The sequence below is a fragment of the Natator depressus genome, chromosome 5 (genome assembly GCF_965152275.1).
Source record: "Natator depressus isolate rNatDep1 chromosome 5, rNatDep2.hap1, whole genome shotgun sequence".
Taxonomy (NCBI): domain Eukaryota; kingdom Metazoa; phylum Chordata; order Testudines; family Cheloniidae; genus Natator; species Natator depressus.
The window spans coordinates 75023315-75041695 of record NC_134238.1 but is presented as its reverse complement, the minus strand read 5'-3'; the positions used below and the strand labels follow the sequence as shown (position 1 = coordinate 75041695).

General features: G+C 41.3%; 1 protein-coding gene across 1 annotated transcript in view; it reads right to left on the bottom strand.

The window, feature by feature from the left end:
- Positions 1–17858, bottom strand: part of PRR16 (proline rich 16) — a 227149-nt gene extending 209291 nt beyond the window's left edge. The window contains exon 1 of the mRNA XM_074953017.1: positions 16741–17858. Coding sequence (XP_074809118.1) covers positions 16741–16899 — 159 coding nt within the window. The 5' untranslated portion in view covers positions 16900–17858. The remainder of the gene's footprint in view (positions 1–16740) is intronic.
- Between the last annotated feature and the right edge of the window lie 523 nt (positions 17859–18381).

The following is an 18381-nucleotide window of genomic DNA, read 5'->3' as shown; positions in this document are numbered from 1 at the left end:
GAATTTCAAGGAATGGGACATTTTCCCAGTTTATTACATAGGTATTTGCTGAAAACAAAGGAATTATGAGACACAGGATCTTGGTTCCATTCAAGGCTCTGGAGAGGAGTATGCTCTAGTGGGCACATACTCTCCTGCCCATTCCCTGCAAACCTAACTCCTTCTTTCCTGTCCCCACACCACCCCTGGCTTCTCATCCCAGTCCCATTCTCCTCACCTTGCAAGCCCCAGTCTCCACTCCTCAGGTTCTCATCCCAGTCCCCTTGTCCAGCCCTTCCTCAGTTCTCCCCACCCACGCTTCTCTCCAAGCTTCTTGTCCCTGTTCTACCTGCCCTGCCAGTCCCAACTCTGACTCCCAACTCCTCATCCAATTTTTGCCTGCCCCCAAACCTGGCCTTCTGTTGCCACCCCTATGCATGCTTTCCCCATTCCCACTAGCTCTCAATTTCAGTCTTGTTCCCCAGGCTTCTTGTCAAATCTCAGTCTCACACACACAAATCCTTGTCCCAATCTCTTTATCCAGCTTGTCCCAGTTTTGCCCCAGTTCCTCATCAAATCTGTCTCCCCCTCCCCCCTCACCTCCTTCTCCCCGTCCTGGTTTCCTTGCACAGCGAGTCCCAGTTTCCCACAGTGCTTCATACAATGTCAGTCACACCCTTACCTACTGGGTCCCAATCTCCATCATGGCTTTCAGTCTCTTTGCCCAGACTGCCCCAATCTCTCGTCTACACCTCCCAGTCCCAGTCCCTTTACCCGGCCAGTCCCAGTATCCCTTTTCCCTCCTGCCAATCTCCAGTCCCAGTTCCTGCACCCACCCCCAGCTTACTGCAGGTTCAGATTTTGTCCCCTCTGCATTAAAATCAGGGAGGTTCCTCCTCCATGCTGCCTGGGCCTTGGTCTCATCAACAGCACAGGACAGAAAGCCTCCCTGCTCTCAGCTCCAGTACCTGGACCCAGACCCAGCAGAGCCTGCAGCAACCCAGAGCCACAAGTGCAGGGAGATTCCTGCTCACCTCTGGGTTGGAGCATGCTCAATGCAGGAGGAATCTTTGGAGAGTTTAGCTACTAAAATCTAAAAAGTTTCTACTGAGCATGTGCAAACCACAATTTTTCCAAGAGAAACTTACAATTTGGCCAAAAGAAACAGCATGGCAAATTTCAGCCTAGACAGTTAAAGTTTGGCAAAGTTATAAACAACTGAACACAGACTCTTAAAATGGGAAGTGTGAGGCAATTTTAATAAGTGGTGCTACCAGCCTTGCCAATAATAGATTACATTTGCCTGTGAAATACAATGAAAATAAAATTAGAAAAAAAACCTCTACTCTTGCAAAGAGTTACTCGGTATGGTCTGGTGCATGTAGCCAATGCTCAGGTCAGAATTTCTTTGACAAGGATGGCAGTGCTATAGTAGAAAACCCAGAACTCCTCAAAAACATTATTTTACTTAATTTACATAGTAGTGCTATTGAGCATGCAGAGACAAATGTGTAATGTTATTCCTTCACACTCAGATTGCAGTTTAAATGATCTTTTGTGAGAATCTTCAGCTACCATCACTCTCGTTTTTAATTGTGTTCATTAATATAACATTTCCCGGGGCTAGAAAAATTTACTAAGCCTCCTACCAAGCAGAGGGCCATATAAAAAGTGAAGGGAGGGCCCTTTCTGAGAAGCACTACTTGGATTTTTAACCAGAGTGTTGTCACTTGGCCAGTGTTTCTCAGTTAGTGGCTTGCAACCAAGGGCGTGGGGGTGGGGCTTTATTCCAATCCAAAGCAAAGAAAATCTCACCCCCCACGCACCCTTATTCTTCATGGTCAAGTATTCTCTGCCAATCTCTCGAAACACACATACAAAGCTCAGAGCTGTTTCCAAGAAACTGAGCAGTGAAGCTGGGCTGAGATTCCTGGAAGAAGGGATTGTCCTGCATGTTGTTTGCGACCACCTTTGCTCATGCACTGGTATACAGGGGTAAATAAAATCAGCTAATACCAAGAATATACACAGACTCCAGAGGACTGATTTCTCCTCCAATGGGAAGCTGACCTGCAAGGCCCGGACATCTGCTACTGCTCAGTTTCAAAAGAAAGGGAAATATTATACATACTCTTTTGCCTTCTGATGATCATGGCTCACTTTTCCGATCTAAAACAAAGTTCTTTAAAGAAAAAATGTCACTGTGGTGTTGCAAGACTACAATTACTGTACAAGAAACAAGGTAACAATTTAAGTAAACTATTCAAAATGGACATTTAATTACCACATAATGTAGTAGTCATTGCCAGTTGATTAAGATTTAATTGTAGTATATTACCATTTATGTAACAGACAACTTAGTTACTTTTTAATAAGAAACCATGCATAGAAGAACAGCATTTCATATTTATAATTCACAGTAACTATCTGAGAAGCCAGTGGTAGGTTCTGGACTGAGTAATTCATCTGCCAAAGCATTGATCCCACTTCCTCTTCATAATAAACATGTTATTAACTGTATTTGATCTTTAAAATATAAAAGATCAGTCAAGGCTGTCTTCATTTTTCCTGAAGATGTCATAAAAGAAACTTGCTTAGAAATGATAGTGTGGGGTTTTCTAATCAGTTTTGGCTTTAGCATTTTGTTTTATGTCCCTCGTTGACTGATGTCTGTTAAATGTTGAATCTCAGAAATAATTTATATTCTTAACCTAGATGCAGCTCTGTGACAGACTATTAAGTCATGGAGAAAAAATCCTTGTATATCAGGTATGTTGCTAGAAGTAGTTGGTGGAGGGAAGGGGGACAAAACTCCCTTTTAATAACCTTAGGACACTAGTAGTGCATTTGTTATTCAAGATGCTAGCCAAGTCATCACAGAAATAAATAAATGATAATAATTCATAGCCTTCATTCTGTATGCTACAGACAGGTTTTTCATTGTCAACAAATGCTACCTACAATACTTGTAATTCTGTAATAGGTATTCAAATATGATTCACTTATTCACTAGAGATAAGAGAATTAGGAGAAAGAGTTGCTTGATATGAAATGCCATACAATAGCCACCCTATATCCAAATGCAGTTGGGTTTCTTACTTTTATTTGGATCTTCCATCACTGCCAGACCACCTTTCTTAGGTGCCCCATAATGTTAGTGTTATAAAGGATGGTATAACAAAGGCAGAATACCAGAACTCCTGTACACTGAGCATTGTCTGTAAGAGCCTAATATACAGAAAGGGTAACTGTATTAGACTGTTTGCAGTGGCTAATAGATTCAAACCTAGGCATTGATGGTCAATTTTTGGTGTGAAGATCTAGGCAGGCCATGGATTTACTACGAGCAACCAATTTCATGTGAACGAAGTGACCAAAATGGCTAGTTTTGTTTAAGAACCCAGGGCTAGCTCCTCCACTGCTTTAAACTGACATAGTTGTAATATCATTATGTCATTTTATACCAGCTAAAGATCTAGTCCATGCAATTTACAAATGAGCAAAGATCATCCTAGCCAACATTTCTGCCCTTTTTTTCGGTTGATCTCATTTCATCGTATCCCTCAACTCAGTCTCAGAGACAAATCTGTCTCAAACTCAGTTCCTGGATCACTTTTGCTATGATATATTCAATACTTTTAACAATATTTGCATGACTTCATTCTTTACACCTAGTTCTCTGCTCTCATTTTTAAAGTAAAAAAACCTCTTTAAATAGGTTTCAAACAAAAAATGCTTTTCAACAATAAAATATGTAAAGAGTAGATTAGGCTAACACAAACCAGTTTTTTCATTCTGGTGCAGCAATCTGCCTCTGGTCATCACTAACTTCCATTTCACGAGAACTGAACATGTAAGTTGTATTGGTTTTGGTGTCCTATAAAAACCTTCCTCCCAACACAATAAAATCTCGCCCATGACCAGGTGGCAGCAATCAACACTTCATACGGTATTCCAAATGAATTTTATCAATACCTAGGAAGCCTTCTCCATTGCAAGACTCTGATTCTATGATTCACAGTATCTTACATTATCGCTTCTTGTTGTGTAATTTACCCATCTGACATTACTACATAGAATCAGACCTGCAGCAATGCACTGGCCTGATAGCAAGGCCACATGCCTATTCAGAGCCACTACATAAGGCAACCACCAGGCCTTGTATGAATATCCAGGTGTCTGCAAAGTTTTCTGGTTAAGTTGGGTTGGTGTCAAATTCTCAAGAAAGGGACCTTACCCCAACTCCTAACATTTCAGGAAGGGGCAGGGTAAGGGGGGCCATCACCCATCCCCATTAATTTTTACCTCCACTGAGGGAAATCTAATCCATGCTGCCAGTTCAAGCTGCCACAGTTGAAATCACGTGAACTGCAGATGCATCAATTGTACCACGTGCCCAAGCTGTCTCTTCAAAGCCCAAAGGTGCCTGCACACGGAGAGGTTTATTCTCTGCTGATTACCTGTTACAGAAGGCCAAGATCAATGGCTTGAGCCACAGAAACAACTGATCTGCCCAGCCTTCTTTCTGGTTCTGGATCTAAGATGGAAATGAACCCTGGGGAAACCAAGCTGTGGGTTTTGAAGGACTTTGAAACCTACCAGAATGCTAGGTTGGAGATGGGAGTGACCTCTAGTAAAATATTTAGCTTGTGTTTAGGTTCTTTTATTGTTTTAATGTGTTTCTCTGTAAGGCTATTATAAGAATAAATGTGCTTGCTTACAAAAAGCTGTGTAACTGCAGACTTATAACTGCAGACAATACACAGGTGAAAGCCTTCGGAGAGAAAGCAAAGCACAGGCATAGACCTGTTTAGGCAGTCTGGCTTGCTGGGAATATCACCGTGTAATATAGGGAGCTGTGCAGCCTTAAAACCTCCAGTTAGGAGGAAATGAGATTCGGGTCTTCACCCAAGAGAGGTGCCAGCTGGAAACTCTTACTTGGGTGCCCTCAAGGGACCAAGGAGGGGGATACAGGTGCACTTACTTATTCTGAACTGTGAGGTACCTCAGAGTGTCCATGAACACAGAAATCTAAATTTTGGCAGTGAGAAACTACCCTCTATGCCTAGCATCCTGCCTCAGCTCACACATACAGCAGTACCAGGAGAGTTTATCTACCACATTTATAACACACATTTCTTGCAGACTGTATGATCATCACCAACAGTGCCCACAGAAAAGAAAAGCATTTAGTTGGAAGCTAACAACCACCATTTATTAAAGGCAGCAGCATCACAGTCTTTAGATGAAGAATGGAGTGGATTTTAAATAATATTTTTGGATGCTGAATTGGAAAGCCTGGAAAATAATATTACTTTAACCTCTTATGAACTCTAGGAGAAAAAGCTTTCATCTTGTAATGATCACACACACAACTCTGTGCTCTGCCACCATGCCAGTCTGTTACTACTAAATTGGGAAAGAGAAGGAGACATCACATTACTAAGGTTAACTTCACAGAAATACCTCAGCACAAATACCATCTGTGCATTGAATTTTTTATTCAGATTTTACGAGCATAGAAACTAATGCTTTAAAATATGTATGTATCAAATTGTGAACTGACAAAAAAGAAAAGCCTTGAAAACCATTAGTACTGTAGTCCAGATTAAACAGGAATACTGGAGTGAACTTGGGGAGAGGGGGAAATGGAGAGGAAAGAATGCAGAGAGAAAAGAAAAGCTGTTTTCAGAACTGGGAGTGTTAATACGAATCAACAAAAACTGAGTAACTCAAAGTTAAGGCTTTTATCTCTCTTCTCATGGAAGTTCTGCAGAGATTGGAGTGTCAAGGACAAAACTAATCAGGATAGTTCACAAAGTTCATTTGAGTAATTGCATCTCATTGTGTTTGTCATGACAATTTAATTTGGAGGGGGAAAGCATATATTTGTGCTAAAGAGAAGCCTGTGTTATGTACTGTATTAAGGACAGGAAATCTCACTTTCAAATCCACTATGTACTATTGGGTTTGAAATTAGGAACTGTTTATTATTGTGATTTTAATGCCAAAATTTTGAAGCTTGTTTTGGTAAGATAAACGTTTATTGGGAATGCTAATGTTCAGAATACACCATTATTGTTGAATATGTAATAGATTTGATTTAATAACAAAAGTACTTGTGCCAATTTTATCTTCAATTTCTTTTAGCTAGTGTATCACTTTCTCATTAGAAATACTCTGTGTGCTTATTTAATGTTCTCTAAACAGTCATGGGAACTAATTTTTAAAAACCATTTAGTTCTCATCTTAAGTTTCAACAAAAGATACGAAAGAAAGCATAAAATGGAAGCAAGCACTTCAAAAATTATAGTATGCAAAAAAGAGTCAATCATTTTACTTTTGCTTAATATTGGAATTAGAAAAGACGCTACACCTGATTCTCCATCCCTTTACATAAATGAAGATAGTGGAGTTGCACTTGGATAGAGATAGTGTAATGAGAATCAGTCCCACGTTGTTCATTTGCTAATGTTTTCATATTTATTTTTTACTTTAATTCCCTTTGGAGGAACATTACATGAATTTTCTATTTTAGTGCAATGGTATTGGCAATGACAGCTAAAATTTTATAATTTCCTGTACGATCATAATTTAGAAAATATAAATATAATATTCTATGCATTTGGTCAAACCTTCTATAATTCAGTTCATGACCCACAAACTTGGGATTGCTGGTTCTCAATAATAAATACTGGGACAGTTTCAGATACCTTTTACACCCACTGAGTAGTACCTTATTCCTCTAACTTCAGAGGATAACTTGTCATATAAAGTACAACTCAACATGAATTAAGGGTAACTTAATCTGTCCCTTAGCTTTCAATATGCATCAGGGAAAAGGGCATAATTCCTTTCTGAGTATACCGCATCAGGGAGAAGAAAGAAAAACCAAATGTGATTCAAGATTGACCTAACGCAGAAGTTCCCAAGAAAGGCTTCAGTAAAAACAATGTTTTAAAATTACAAGGATTCTTCTGATTACTGAGCAAACTTAATCTGCAATGAGTTCTGGAAATGATTCAACCTTCAGCGCTGTCAAACTCCATTATGCACTGTGGCACATGTTGCAAGAAACAATGGATGAGTGTGTTAACCTTTAAACACATATGAACGTTCCATTATCTATGGAGAAGAGAGGACTGACATATCCTCCTTCTGTCTGGAGGAGATTGCTGCTAACTATTCCAGTTTATTTTAGTTTAAGAATATTAAACCAAAAACAAAACACCAATGGACTCAAGCCCCCTCTGCAATGGACATAAAATGCAGCAGAATTGCTACTGTTTTGGGGGCTGTGGGAAGGGTCTGAGCAGACGTTTTTCAGCCCCCTTCACGCTTAAAACAAACTCTTCAGTTGCTCTCACAATGAGAGCATGATAGGAGAGGACATTGTGAATGGCATGCATGGATAGCTAGAGACTCAATGACTTATAACCAAACAAGAGACTGGTCACAAGCATGTGGGAAGGGGGAATAGGCTGCAGCCTTTCACCACAGAGCCTATGAGCTAATGTAGCAATGGTTTAGCTATAGAGGCAACGCGCACCTTTCCTCAGGATTGCCACGAAAAGACTGCTTCCTCCCTATACCACTTCTATTTTTCCCCCTGTACTAAGGGCATCATCATAAATCAGGCTTTGCACAGCGAACCACAACTTCACCCAATATTTGCAAGTCTGAGTTATTTCCAATAAATCTGCAAACTTCTAGAATAAAAACCATTTAATTTAATCATCTTTTTCATTGCAGGAATTGACAGTTCCAAACATTATAAAAAAGGTGAAATAGGAAAAGGCTCCCATGAATGTCAGTATAATGAGAAAATTAGATTACAGATGAATGTTATATTTGTAAAGAAATACATATTTATAGGACAATTTAAACTGTAATAGCTACATATGGCTACTCAAGTAGTATCTGTAAAATATACCTTCCAACTATGCTAGGCCAGGAAATTATGCTCCATCTTGTCAGATGAGGACTTGGCCCCAATCATTCATGCAACTCCAGTCTCAATAATTACAATGCACTGAAGCTGGAAATGATACTACAGGCACTGAAAATGCTCCAGTTGGTGCATGATATGGCAGCCCATTGACTAACCAAAACAGAGTGTCACAAGCACATCACACTGGTGCTTTGTACACTAGCAATCCATCGAATACTATGCTAAAATTTAAGTCTCGATCTTAGTCTACACCACCTTCAACAAATGGGGCCTGGGCTATTTCAGGGACTCTTTCTCCCTGAAAATAAAGCCCAACCACATTAGCTGTTTTCCACTGGATCTATCAAAAGTGGGACTAATGAGAGCAGGAGAGAGAGACATCTCTGTGGCTAGTCCACAGCTTCTGGAACACTGTTCTACAAGAGTTAACAATAGTCATGAGCCAGGACAATATGCAAAACCCAGATCTTCAACTCAGCTTTCCCACACAATAATGATGATCATCATTTTTAATAATCTCTATGCATGTGTGAAAAAAGGAAGCTTCAACAAGGTGCATGTTACTTTATTTTTGAACTATAACACAGTTCACATACCATTGAGAAGAGTAGGTATAATGCCTAGATTAGATAATATTCATAACTAAAAAAAGTGTTTACACTTCACCATTTTTACTTATTAGCTTTCTGCACTTCCTTTTGCTGAGATAGGGAAACTAGTCTGGTTAGTTTCACCTCTTTAAAGTCAGTTTCACTTTCTGGTTCTACTAAATTGCCTCAGTATTACTGTGTTTGGTTTACAAAGGTGCAAAGAGAGGTTGTGGGGAGGGGGAGGTTTTCTAAACAAAGGGTTTTCAAGTTTTGTTTTGCTTTTAATTTAATTTTAATTTAACGGAAATCTCTCAATTCTGTCAAAGCATGTAAAAAGTTACATGCTTTGAAACCCCCTATTTTTTTAATTTTAATTATAATAACTGAATGAGAAAGAACAGGATTTTACATAGTGCATTTTGTCATTTATGCATTTGTCATGTTTATGTTTAACAAAATTGGTGTTCACTGACTTTTTCATAGGCTTATGAAACCTTCTTCCATTAAGACAGATGTGCCCAAAGCTGAGGAAACTGGCAAAAACTTCTGAGACAACTTCAAGGACAGTCCTCAGTCTACCCACCCACACAGATTTTGTACTGCCCCAGTTTCTTAATCAAAATATTGTGCAGTACCAAGGAAACTATGTGTGTGTGTGCATACACACACAAGTCAAATGATTATAAATTGTAAATAATGAAGAGGGACAGGTTACTGATTCAGAGTGATCTGGATTGCTTGGTAACCTGGGTGCAAGCAAACCATATGCCTTTTAACTTGGCTAAGTGTAAATGTATGCATCTAAGACCAAAGAACGTAGGCCATACTTACAGAGTGGGGGACTCTATCCTGGAAAGCAGTGACTCTGAAAAGGACTTCAAGGTCATAGTAGATAATCAACTAAGCATGAGGTCCCAGTGCAATGCTGTGGCCAAAAGGGTTAATACAAACTTTGAATGTATAAACAGGGGGATCTTGAGTGGGAGGACGGAGGTTATATTAACTCGGTATTTGGCACTGGTCTATATACTATTGGAATATTATGTCCAGTTCGGATGTCCACAATTCAAGAATGATGTTGATAAACTGAAGAATGATTAAAGTATTGGAAAATACGCCTTACACTGATAGACACCAGGAGCTCAATTTCTTTAGCTCATGAAACAGAAGGTTAAGGACTGACTTGTTCACAGTCTAAAAGTACATCCATAGGGGAACAGAAATTTGATAACAGAGGGCTCTTCTGTCTAGCAGACAAAGGTATGACAAGATCCACAACCACTGGAAGTTGAACCTAGACAAATTAAGACTATATTTTTTTAAGAATGAGGATAACTAGCCACTGAATCAACTTACCAAGGTTTCGTGGGGGATTCTCCATCACTGGACATTTTTAAATCAAGATTTTTATTTTTTTTTTTTTAAAGATAGGCTCTAGTTCATATAGGAATTAGTTCACTGAAGTCCTATGGCCTGTGTTACATAGGAGATCAGACTTGATCATAATGGTCTCTTCTCACCTTATAATCTATGCATCTATAAATATTCACATACACACTAAACAGCCATAACTTTCTGAAATCTTAAAAATGTATCTGAGTTAAGAACCCAGTCTTTTCCCACTGAAGTCAATGGCAAAACTTCCAAGAACAGATTCATGCTTTTGCTATACTATTGTTTGTTTTCTGATCACTGTCAAAAGCATCTAGATTGCCTGAAGTTCATACAAGCATACATTTTAATACTTATTCTAACTGTGGTACTATTTTTATTTGAAAATCAAATTTATATATGCTCCATTTAGTTCATGGTTTTACAATATATTGTACTTTCAAGTAACTTAGTATTTCACAAACAGAATGAATGTAGCTGAAAACAAAATAGCTAGCATAAATTTGACAGAATACTTCCTTCTGTCAAGCCACATGATGTTAATAAATAGTGCCGTGTGCATATATTGGTTTTCTATTAACTGTATATTGTACAAAAATGAAAGGAGTTGCTAACTTATGGCAACTTGATTCCAGTTAGATGCAAAGCAATTTCCTCCAGCATCACATCAGCATTTAATGTGTCCCTGATAATCCTAAACTAAGCATCAGAGGTTCAGGGCCACATATGAGCTTTGTAGCTATTTACTGAACATCTGTAAGAATTTTACTTTAATACATTTGTACTTTTGTAATATTTTAAATTTATAAATACTTTATATACTCTAAGCTATGAAAGGAGTAACAAAGCTATGATTCAGTTAACTATTTATGGCCCTTTTTGTTACCACTGAACAGATCACAAGTGAAGAAGCTATGCAGTGCTTCGAATACATAGTGAATCATACTCTGCACTCATTACAAAAGTGAAGGCAAAGACAGCAGCTGCATATCTCATCAAGGAAATGGGATGGGGAAATCAGAGGGAGAAGTGTACTCCTGGCAAAAATGGCAAATCTTGGAGCATATAATCCAGATGTGTAAGCAACCAGTCACAAGACATCTGGGCCTTCATGCCTACACAAAACACTATTCCTGGCCACTCCAGTGCAACACACATGAAGGCTTCAGTCTATCTAAGGAACACACAGTGCTGCACGTCAGTCTTCCACTCCATCAATCAGACCTGGATATATGGGCTACTCTACCATTCAGAGCATGTCTACCAATGATATATTAACAGTGGTGGAGGGCTGGGGATTAAGGAACCCTTCTCTCCAAATCCCATTGTAGCAGTTGCATCTGATCATGCCTCGACTATGACCTCTGTATGCTGGAATGTCATTCCATAATACAGTGAGGGCGTCGCTGCCTACACATCAGGGATGTGAATGAACGATAGGATTAGAGAGACAACAATCATTCTTCCATCTCCTAGAGGGGGAGTCTCTGTAAATAGTCTGCTGCTGCACATTGCTTGTTATTTCAGGATCTGACCTGAAGGACTGTATCTTCCCTTAGCTAGAGTACCAGCTGTGCACAATAGTCATGAGCTAAGAAACAGACTCTTGGGAGTGGAGCTATGATATGTCTGTGCACATCTATCCTAAAGATGGTGAATATGGAATATTCCATATAAACATGCTTATTTCACCCACAAGAACTGCACACCGACCTTACTGTAGGAGAAGAGCAGCCTCCTCAGTAATGAATCGGGCCATTTGTTTTATCTATTAACTTTACCATCGCCTGGAGCACATTATCTGTTGCTCAGTTCACTCCTGAGTTTCCTATCTGATAACTTCATTAAAATTGAACATTGTGGAAAGGGGTGGAAAGAATTATTTATTCATTCTTTAGTTACCCAAAACACAGAGCTCTTTGGGAGGACTCAGAATGGGGGAGGTGGAACTGGGGAAGACAGGATTTCTTTTGATGCATGAATTAGGATTTTCCAAGATTTCCAGGGAATTTAGGGGGCGGGGGTTGATTCAGTCCTATAACCATAATTTCTGATGAGAGTCAGTCACCTGAACAATATTGTAAATTCCAATCTTAGGAACCACCATGTTCAAACAGTGGCCACTAGGGCTTATGTTTCTCATGCGAGACACACACCTCCATTTTGGATTGCACTGAACACTGACAATGGCTACAACAGCTGCTTCCTTTTGATAAAAGGCTGAAGCACATCCATTCGCCAATTAAAAGCTCTGCAAATGTTTTACAAATTACTTTCAGGAATCTGTTCTGGTTGATGAGTTTTTCCATCTCTATAAAAGTATTTACCAAATGATTCAATATTTGAGATTTCCCTAATGCAATCAACACAGGAGGGGGGAGCCTTTAAAATAACCATGACACTATATTACAGATACAAGATAAACCCTTCCTTCCCCACTGAACTCACAGAGAATGCAGCATTTGGGCTACAGTGTGCATTCTATGTCCACAAGTACCAAACAGAAAGGAAATAATCCCTGATAGTTTTTAAACAAGAGGACAGAAATTTAGTTAACACATATTGTCTTATGGATTCTTATAGTACCATCACCTTAACATCTAAGTGCTTCACAGGAAAATAGACAAATTCCATCAGCAGAATAAGAACCAGTGCTAAAAATCTTTAAAAAAAGACTGACATCCAGTACTCTGGATGGGCAACTTTTGGAAATGGACTACATTAGGGCATACTCTTGTGGTGGTTGGTGAATATTCTGAAGGGGCCAAAAAAAAAAATTAAATAAACAGAAACCATACAGCTCAGTTTAAACAGCACGTTCTTCCAGTACAAGACATGCTGCAATTAACATACACCCATAATAGTTTTTTCTTCTAGCAACAACACAAGGATGGCTGTTTATAGTAAGTCAATTGCACCCGTGGAAGGACTAGACATACATCAGCTGCAACTCAGAACTGTCTCTCATACTATTCCATCCTAACAAGTCTCCCAGTCACTCCTTCACTCTCCTAAGTCTTTTGCGGCTGCCTTAGCCTAAATTTACCAATATATCATGGTAAATTATATAAAGTTTAACTTCAGAGCCACAGTGACTCCATTACAACAGATGGTGTAATTTTGTCTTCTGTTTTGAAAGGAATTTTAATATCTTCAAGACTTGTGTATCTGGATTTCACTGAAATAAATTAAAGTTAAGCAAGGTTTTGCCTGTTTCTTAATTCACTGGAGTATCTCTCTCAAATGTGTTCCTTACCCAGATAAACATGTAAAGCTGTCTCAAGCAGTTGGGCTCTCAAGATTTCATATGGAAGGATCTGTAGAGGATACAGAAGGCTAACAGGTCACATCAGATAGTTTTGGCCCTACTTTTATGTTTAAAATCAACCTTTTCTAAAAAGAGAGAGAGACCAACTGCAGGCTATTTGGTTCTGATTAAATACAGGACCATTATTCTGTAAATGCAGAGCTATTTAGAAAGCGGTACTACTGGACATTACTATCATTGTACTTGTTGCTACCTTGGAATGCAACAGGAGTCCTCCTCTTTCTCTGACCTTCAAGGCCATAGCTACTGAAGTGACCAGTAGGAAACATGTAGGGCAAAGAACAGATGGGAGAAGTTAATTTAAGTGGAATACTGCACAACCAAATGTAACTCTAGGATACAGGAGTAATTACATCCACTCTCCATACCCATTATTTTGAGAGAGTTCACTTCTGAAGCACTGCATCTTTCAACTCAACAATGCATTAATTATGCATGCAGCTAACAGCTACCATTTAAAAAATTATATCATAAAAGATCCCAATCCTAAACAAATGTTTGAGCCAGAAACAAAAGCTGTGTTTGTCAATTTAGCAGTTGCAGATTTCCATAAAAGTACAAAAGAGATCTGACCTATCGCAATATGGTGTGCAATTTTTCTTAAAAATAAAAGCAAAAATAGAGTAGAGTAGAAGGCAAATTCTCAGACTACCAGGATGAATCTCTTTTTCAGGAGTGAGCCACAGTATGAAGAGGAACATTAACACCACAAGAAAAGCACTATATAAAAGAGTCTAACTGTGGCACACATGCAGTAAAGATGGAGGCTAGCCAAAACATTTCCAAAAGAACATTGTGAATTTGATTTAGAATGCAAATAGAAAAAGAAAAGATTTGTCTTACAGTTTATAGCCCTGCCAGGTTCCACAACGAAATGTACTTGGTTTTAATATTTATCATGCTTTGAAATTGTGAAAACTGTTTACTAATTCACAGTCAACATTTCACTGCCTATAAAACCAGCATTTTATGTCTGATAGTCTATATTTAGTATACAATAATAAACTGCCTGGAGTTTTATTTAATGCACGATGCTTCAAAGTCCTTCCAAATGCACAGCAATATCTATACACAACCTATATAGAGACTCTGCAAAGCCAGATTCTTAATTTACTCCCTGTTCAAATAAAGTACATTACAGGATATGTTGAGAATTCTTGGGTGGATTTAGCCTATACTATAGATGTCGCAGTCACATAGCAAACTTCCACAGACTTTTCTCAAAATAGCTACAGTGCAAGATGTATTTAACTTTTATGAAGCCAATGTTTTAAGAGGATATTATAGATAATTTCATATGCAACACTTATTTGTCGGTACACTGTGGTATAATGATGGCTCTTTACAAAAAAGTTACTTAAATTATTATTCACAGGTTTTAGCATAGCTTTGGAGCACTGATTAAGAAACATTGTTATAAGAAGAGGTGTTTGTATATTCTCAAACTATCCACTCTTTAACAGTGCTTCCTTTTCACGCACACAGCTTTCAAGTTACAGCCAAAAAGTACTGGAATTTTAGACTTTTGGTTTCACTTCTAACTGGGAAAAGAAGTTCCAAACAAGCCATTCCCCCTCCCATAAGGCACAGGTAAACCCAGTTCTCTCTCTCAAAGATGCAGTCAGCCAGAACAGACATATCTGCTTAGATGAAACATGCCATAGTAAATGACGACACTTGACCTCCAACTACAGAGATCTTGTTTGCTTACTAGAGGAAAGCCAGGAGTCTGATTATATGTACAGAATGATTTACATTCGTGGGGCAGAACCCAAGGTAGGTTCTGAACAACATGTACTAGTGCAGCAACAGAAGCCAATTTATTCTAGCAACATTTTTAAATGTTGGAAGAACTGCTATTCAAGTAAGAACAAGAACCATTTTTCTGTTTTTAAAACATCTACAAAGAATACAAAACAGAGGACAGGTAGCACATCAATGGAAAATTACAGACATCTTCTAGAAAGAGTGAAAAATCTTGGATTGTGATTATTACAATCATGCTCATATAGAGATTGCATCTGTTATTAGTGGACATATATTTATATAATCTAAATGTTAACACACCACTGAATCAAAAACTGCCTCTGAAGACTGTTGACTAAACTTGTTGGAAAATATTGTTAAAATAGAAAACTAATGTTTGAGAGCAAAAAAAAGCACAGCCTAATACAAATGTCAAATAAAGGATTACAGCAATGCACACAAACTTTGGACTTGAATTTCAATGCATAATCCAATCCAACCATCTGCCGACCAGTTGTGTAGCAAAATCAAGATGTGGGGCAAGCTCCAAAAAGGACAGCCAAGTTATGTTATTTTAGCTACAGTATTTTGATACTTAAGAACATCTCCGCGGTCATTACATTCTGTCTGCAGATTAACCTACAGGAGCTGACACTTGTCCCTGACCAGAGAAACATTACAATGGATTCCCAGATATCTAAAAAACAAGAGATATTTTGCCTAATGTACATCTCGTGATTGTGATACAAGTCTGAGAAGGAAAATGCAGACTTTGCTACAATGACCTTTATAAATGTTAGCAGGATCGCTAGAGACTTGTCCTTTCCCTTTCCCCAATAACTGGGAAAGCCTCCAGGAGATTTATAACTGAGGGAGCCCCCCGTTCCCTGTCCCCATCTTCCAGCAGCCGGAGTAATGAGAGTCAGGCAGCTCCGGGATGAATACAGGGTTACGACTGCAAAATTAACGTTGGAGCTAGAGGGAACCTTTTTCCCCCACGGAGATGCCCAGTACCCCGGTGCAGCGAAGACCACTTCCCCAAGGCAGGAGCTGTAATAAGTTCAACAGTCCTCCCCATCTCCTGAACATAGCATCCGCCACAGCCAGGCACAACAACCACCACGCCGGGAGTCAGGGCGCAAGTGGCACGTCAGCTCAGAGACGGACACAAGCCTCTCCCTCGCAGAATAGCTAAAGGTAAATCTGAATCCCCAGGGATGGAGGCGGGGGCTGGAAATAGCTACAGACCCCTTTGCTTTAAAGGGCTGGAGAGTCATAATCCCCCCTCCCCAGAAACACACAGAAAACCGGTGAGCGCGGCAGGGGGTGTGATGGAGACCCCTGGACGCAAGTGCCTCAGAGCCCCGCTCTCAGCCACTGCTGGGTGGCAAACCCCACTCCAGATAGAGATTTCCCTTGAATTCATCATTCACAAAAACAACCGCGCCTTTTCCGCGCCTTCCCGTCTCCACCGCACTCTGGAGAGCCCGGGGATCGTCGGACTGGGACACACCGAGCCAGCCACCTCCACCAGGGGCTGCCCGGCTTTCTGCACCCTCGCGCGCAGGGACGAGACACTAGTTGATTTCCCCTTGGCAAAGATAAAAGTGTAACCAGCCTGTGCCCACCCCCGTGAGCTGCTCGCGGGGCGCCCTCCGCCTCCGAAAGAGTCGGCAAGTCTGTCCTCCCTATCGGAAACGGGGGGGCTGGCCCCACGCCTCTCCGGTGCAGCGCACACCCCAGCCGCCGCTCACCTCCTTGAGTTCCTTGGCCACGTCTTTCAGGTCCCCCAGGACTAATTCCAGATCCTCCACGATGATCTTGATCTGTTCCTTCACCTTGGCTTTGGAGGCTGCGGGCGGCCCCTCGGGTGGCGAGGAGGAGGCGGGGGTCCCCTTGGACTTGGCTGACATTCTTTGGGGGAGCGATGTGTGGGGAGGGGGTATGCAGGTCAGGAGAGCTGGGTAACCAGCGGGTGCCCGGCCCCGTCCCTCGGGCTCCCGGAGCTGCTGCAGCCGCTGTCTTCCTCCCCGCACATTTTGGGCTCAGGGCTCCGCCGCGCACCGCTCTCCGCCGGGGGGCTGCACCGCGCTGCTGCCATCAACTCCCCGGGATCTGCACTGAGAGCGCCCGGGCTGCAGACGGGCGCGCGGTGCGCCTGCGCCTGGCTCCCTCTCTCCCTCCCTCCAGTAGGCACACGCGCACGCACAGGGCATGTCGCTCACTGAAGGGGAGAGCCAGGGTGTGGGGAAGCCGTGCGTGCGTGCGATCCCCGCTGTGCCCAGCCCGGCAGCCTGCGTGGCTCTCCTCCGACCTCCCGCCACGGGTTTAGCCTAAACCCGCCATCCCCGAGCATGCACTTCAGGACTGCTCCAGTCTGCTCGGTCCAGACTTGGGGGCGGGGGTAGGTTTTTTTTTTTTTTTTTTTTTTTTTTTTACACGAACTTTCCCTTTTTCTTCTCCTCTGGGCAAACTCGCCCGGAGAAAGGGATCTGCCCGGTTCCTCCCCATTAGCCAGGGCCAGCTGATTCCCCTTTATAAGTGCAGTGGGGGAGAAGGTGCGAGTGCGTAAGAGACAGGGGAGGAGGAGGAGGAGGAGGAGGTAGTTACAACTCCTCTCGCGGAGGCGCTTCCTTTGCAGCGCACAGTCTCTGCTTGGAGCGCAGCCTGCCCGTTGGAATGGTGGGATCACGATTGCAGGCGACCGGCAGTGGTGATTTCGTCTCTTTCACGCTACCCAGCGGGAGCTTCTCTGCGTTAGTACAGGGTCAGTTTTCGCTAACTCCCAGACCCAGGAAAAAATATCCAGGAAAAGCGAAGCACTTACACGTACCGCCAGAGCCTAGCAAAACTCCCCCCGCCCGACGTAGGACGATCAGGTCTGGTTCTGCTAATTGTGGGCATGAAGCCCCCGTTCTCCTGCCCTGTAGATTTCTTGTTTTGCAGCCCGATCTCATTTTACAAGGGAGAGACCTACAGCACCTATAACGATGCCATCTGGCTTTCTTTTCTCTCCTAAAGGCAGCAAGGCGGCTGGAGATTTGCAAACGCCACCAAATTGGCAGGAGGGACCTCGGTCTTTATTCAGTGAGCACATGAGGAACAATAAACCTTTTTAACTCGAGAAAGAAAACCTATGCATTTAGCCAAGTACCGGGGAAAGAGGGTACACGAACGAAAAGAGCCCCCGATTGCTTCAATGAAATAGGTACAATTAAGGGCAGGGCTTTCTCCACACGTTGCTGTTTGACTTCAGCATTTAATTTGCTGGGGCTGAGGGCGAGAGATTATCAGATATTCACCTCTAGTGGTTTTTCCACTTATTGCAAGAAGACGTCATGTCCAGGCACTGGAAATTGTATTACGAATTTCTATCTTCAACTTCAGTTCAGAAC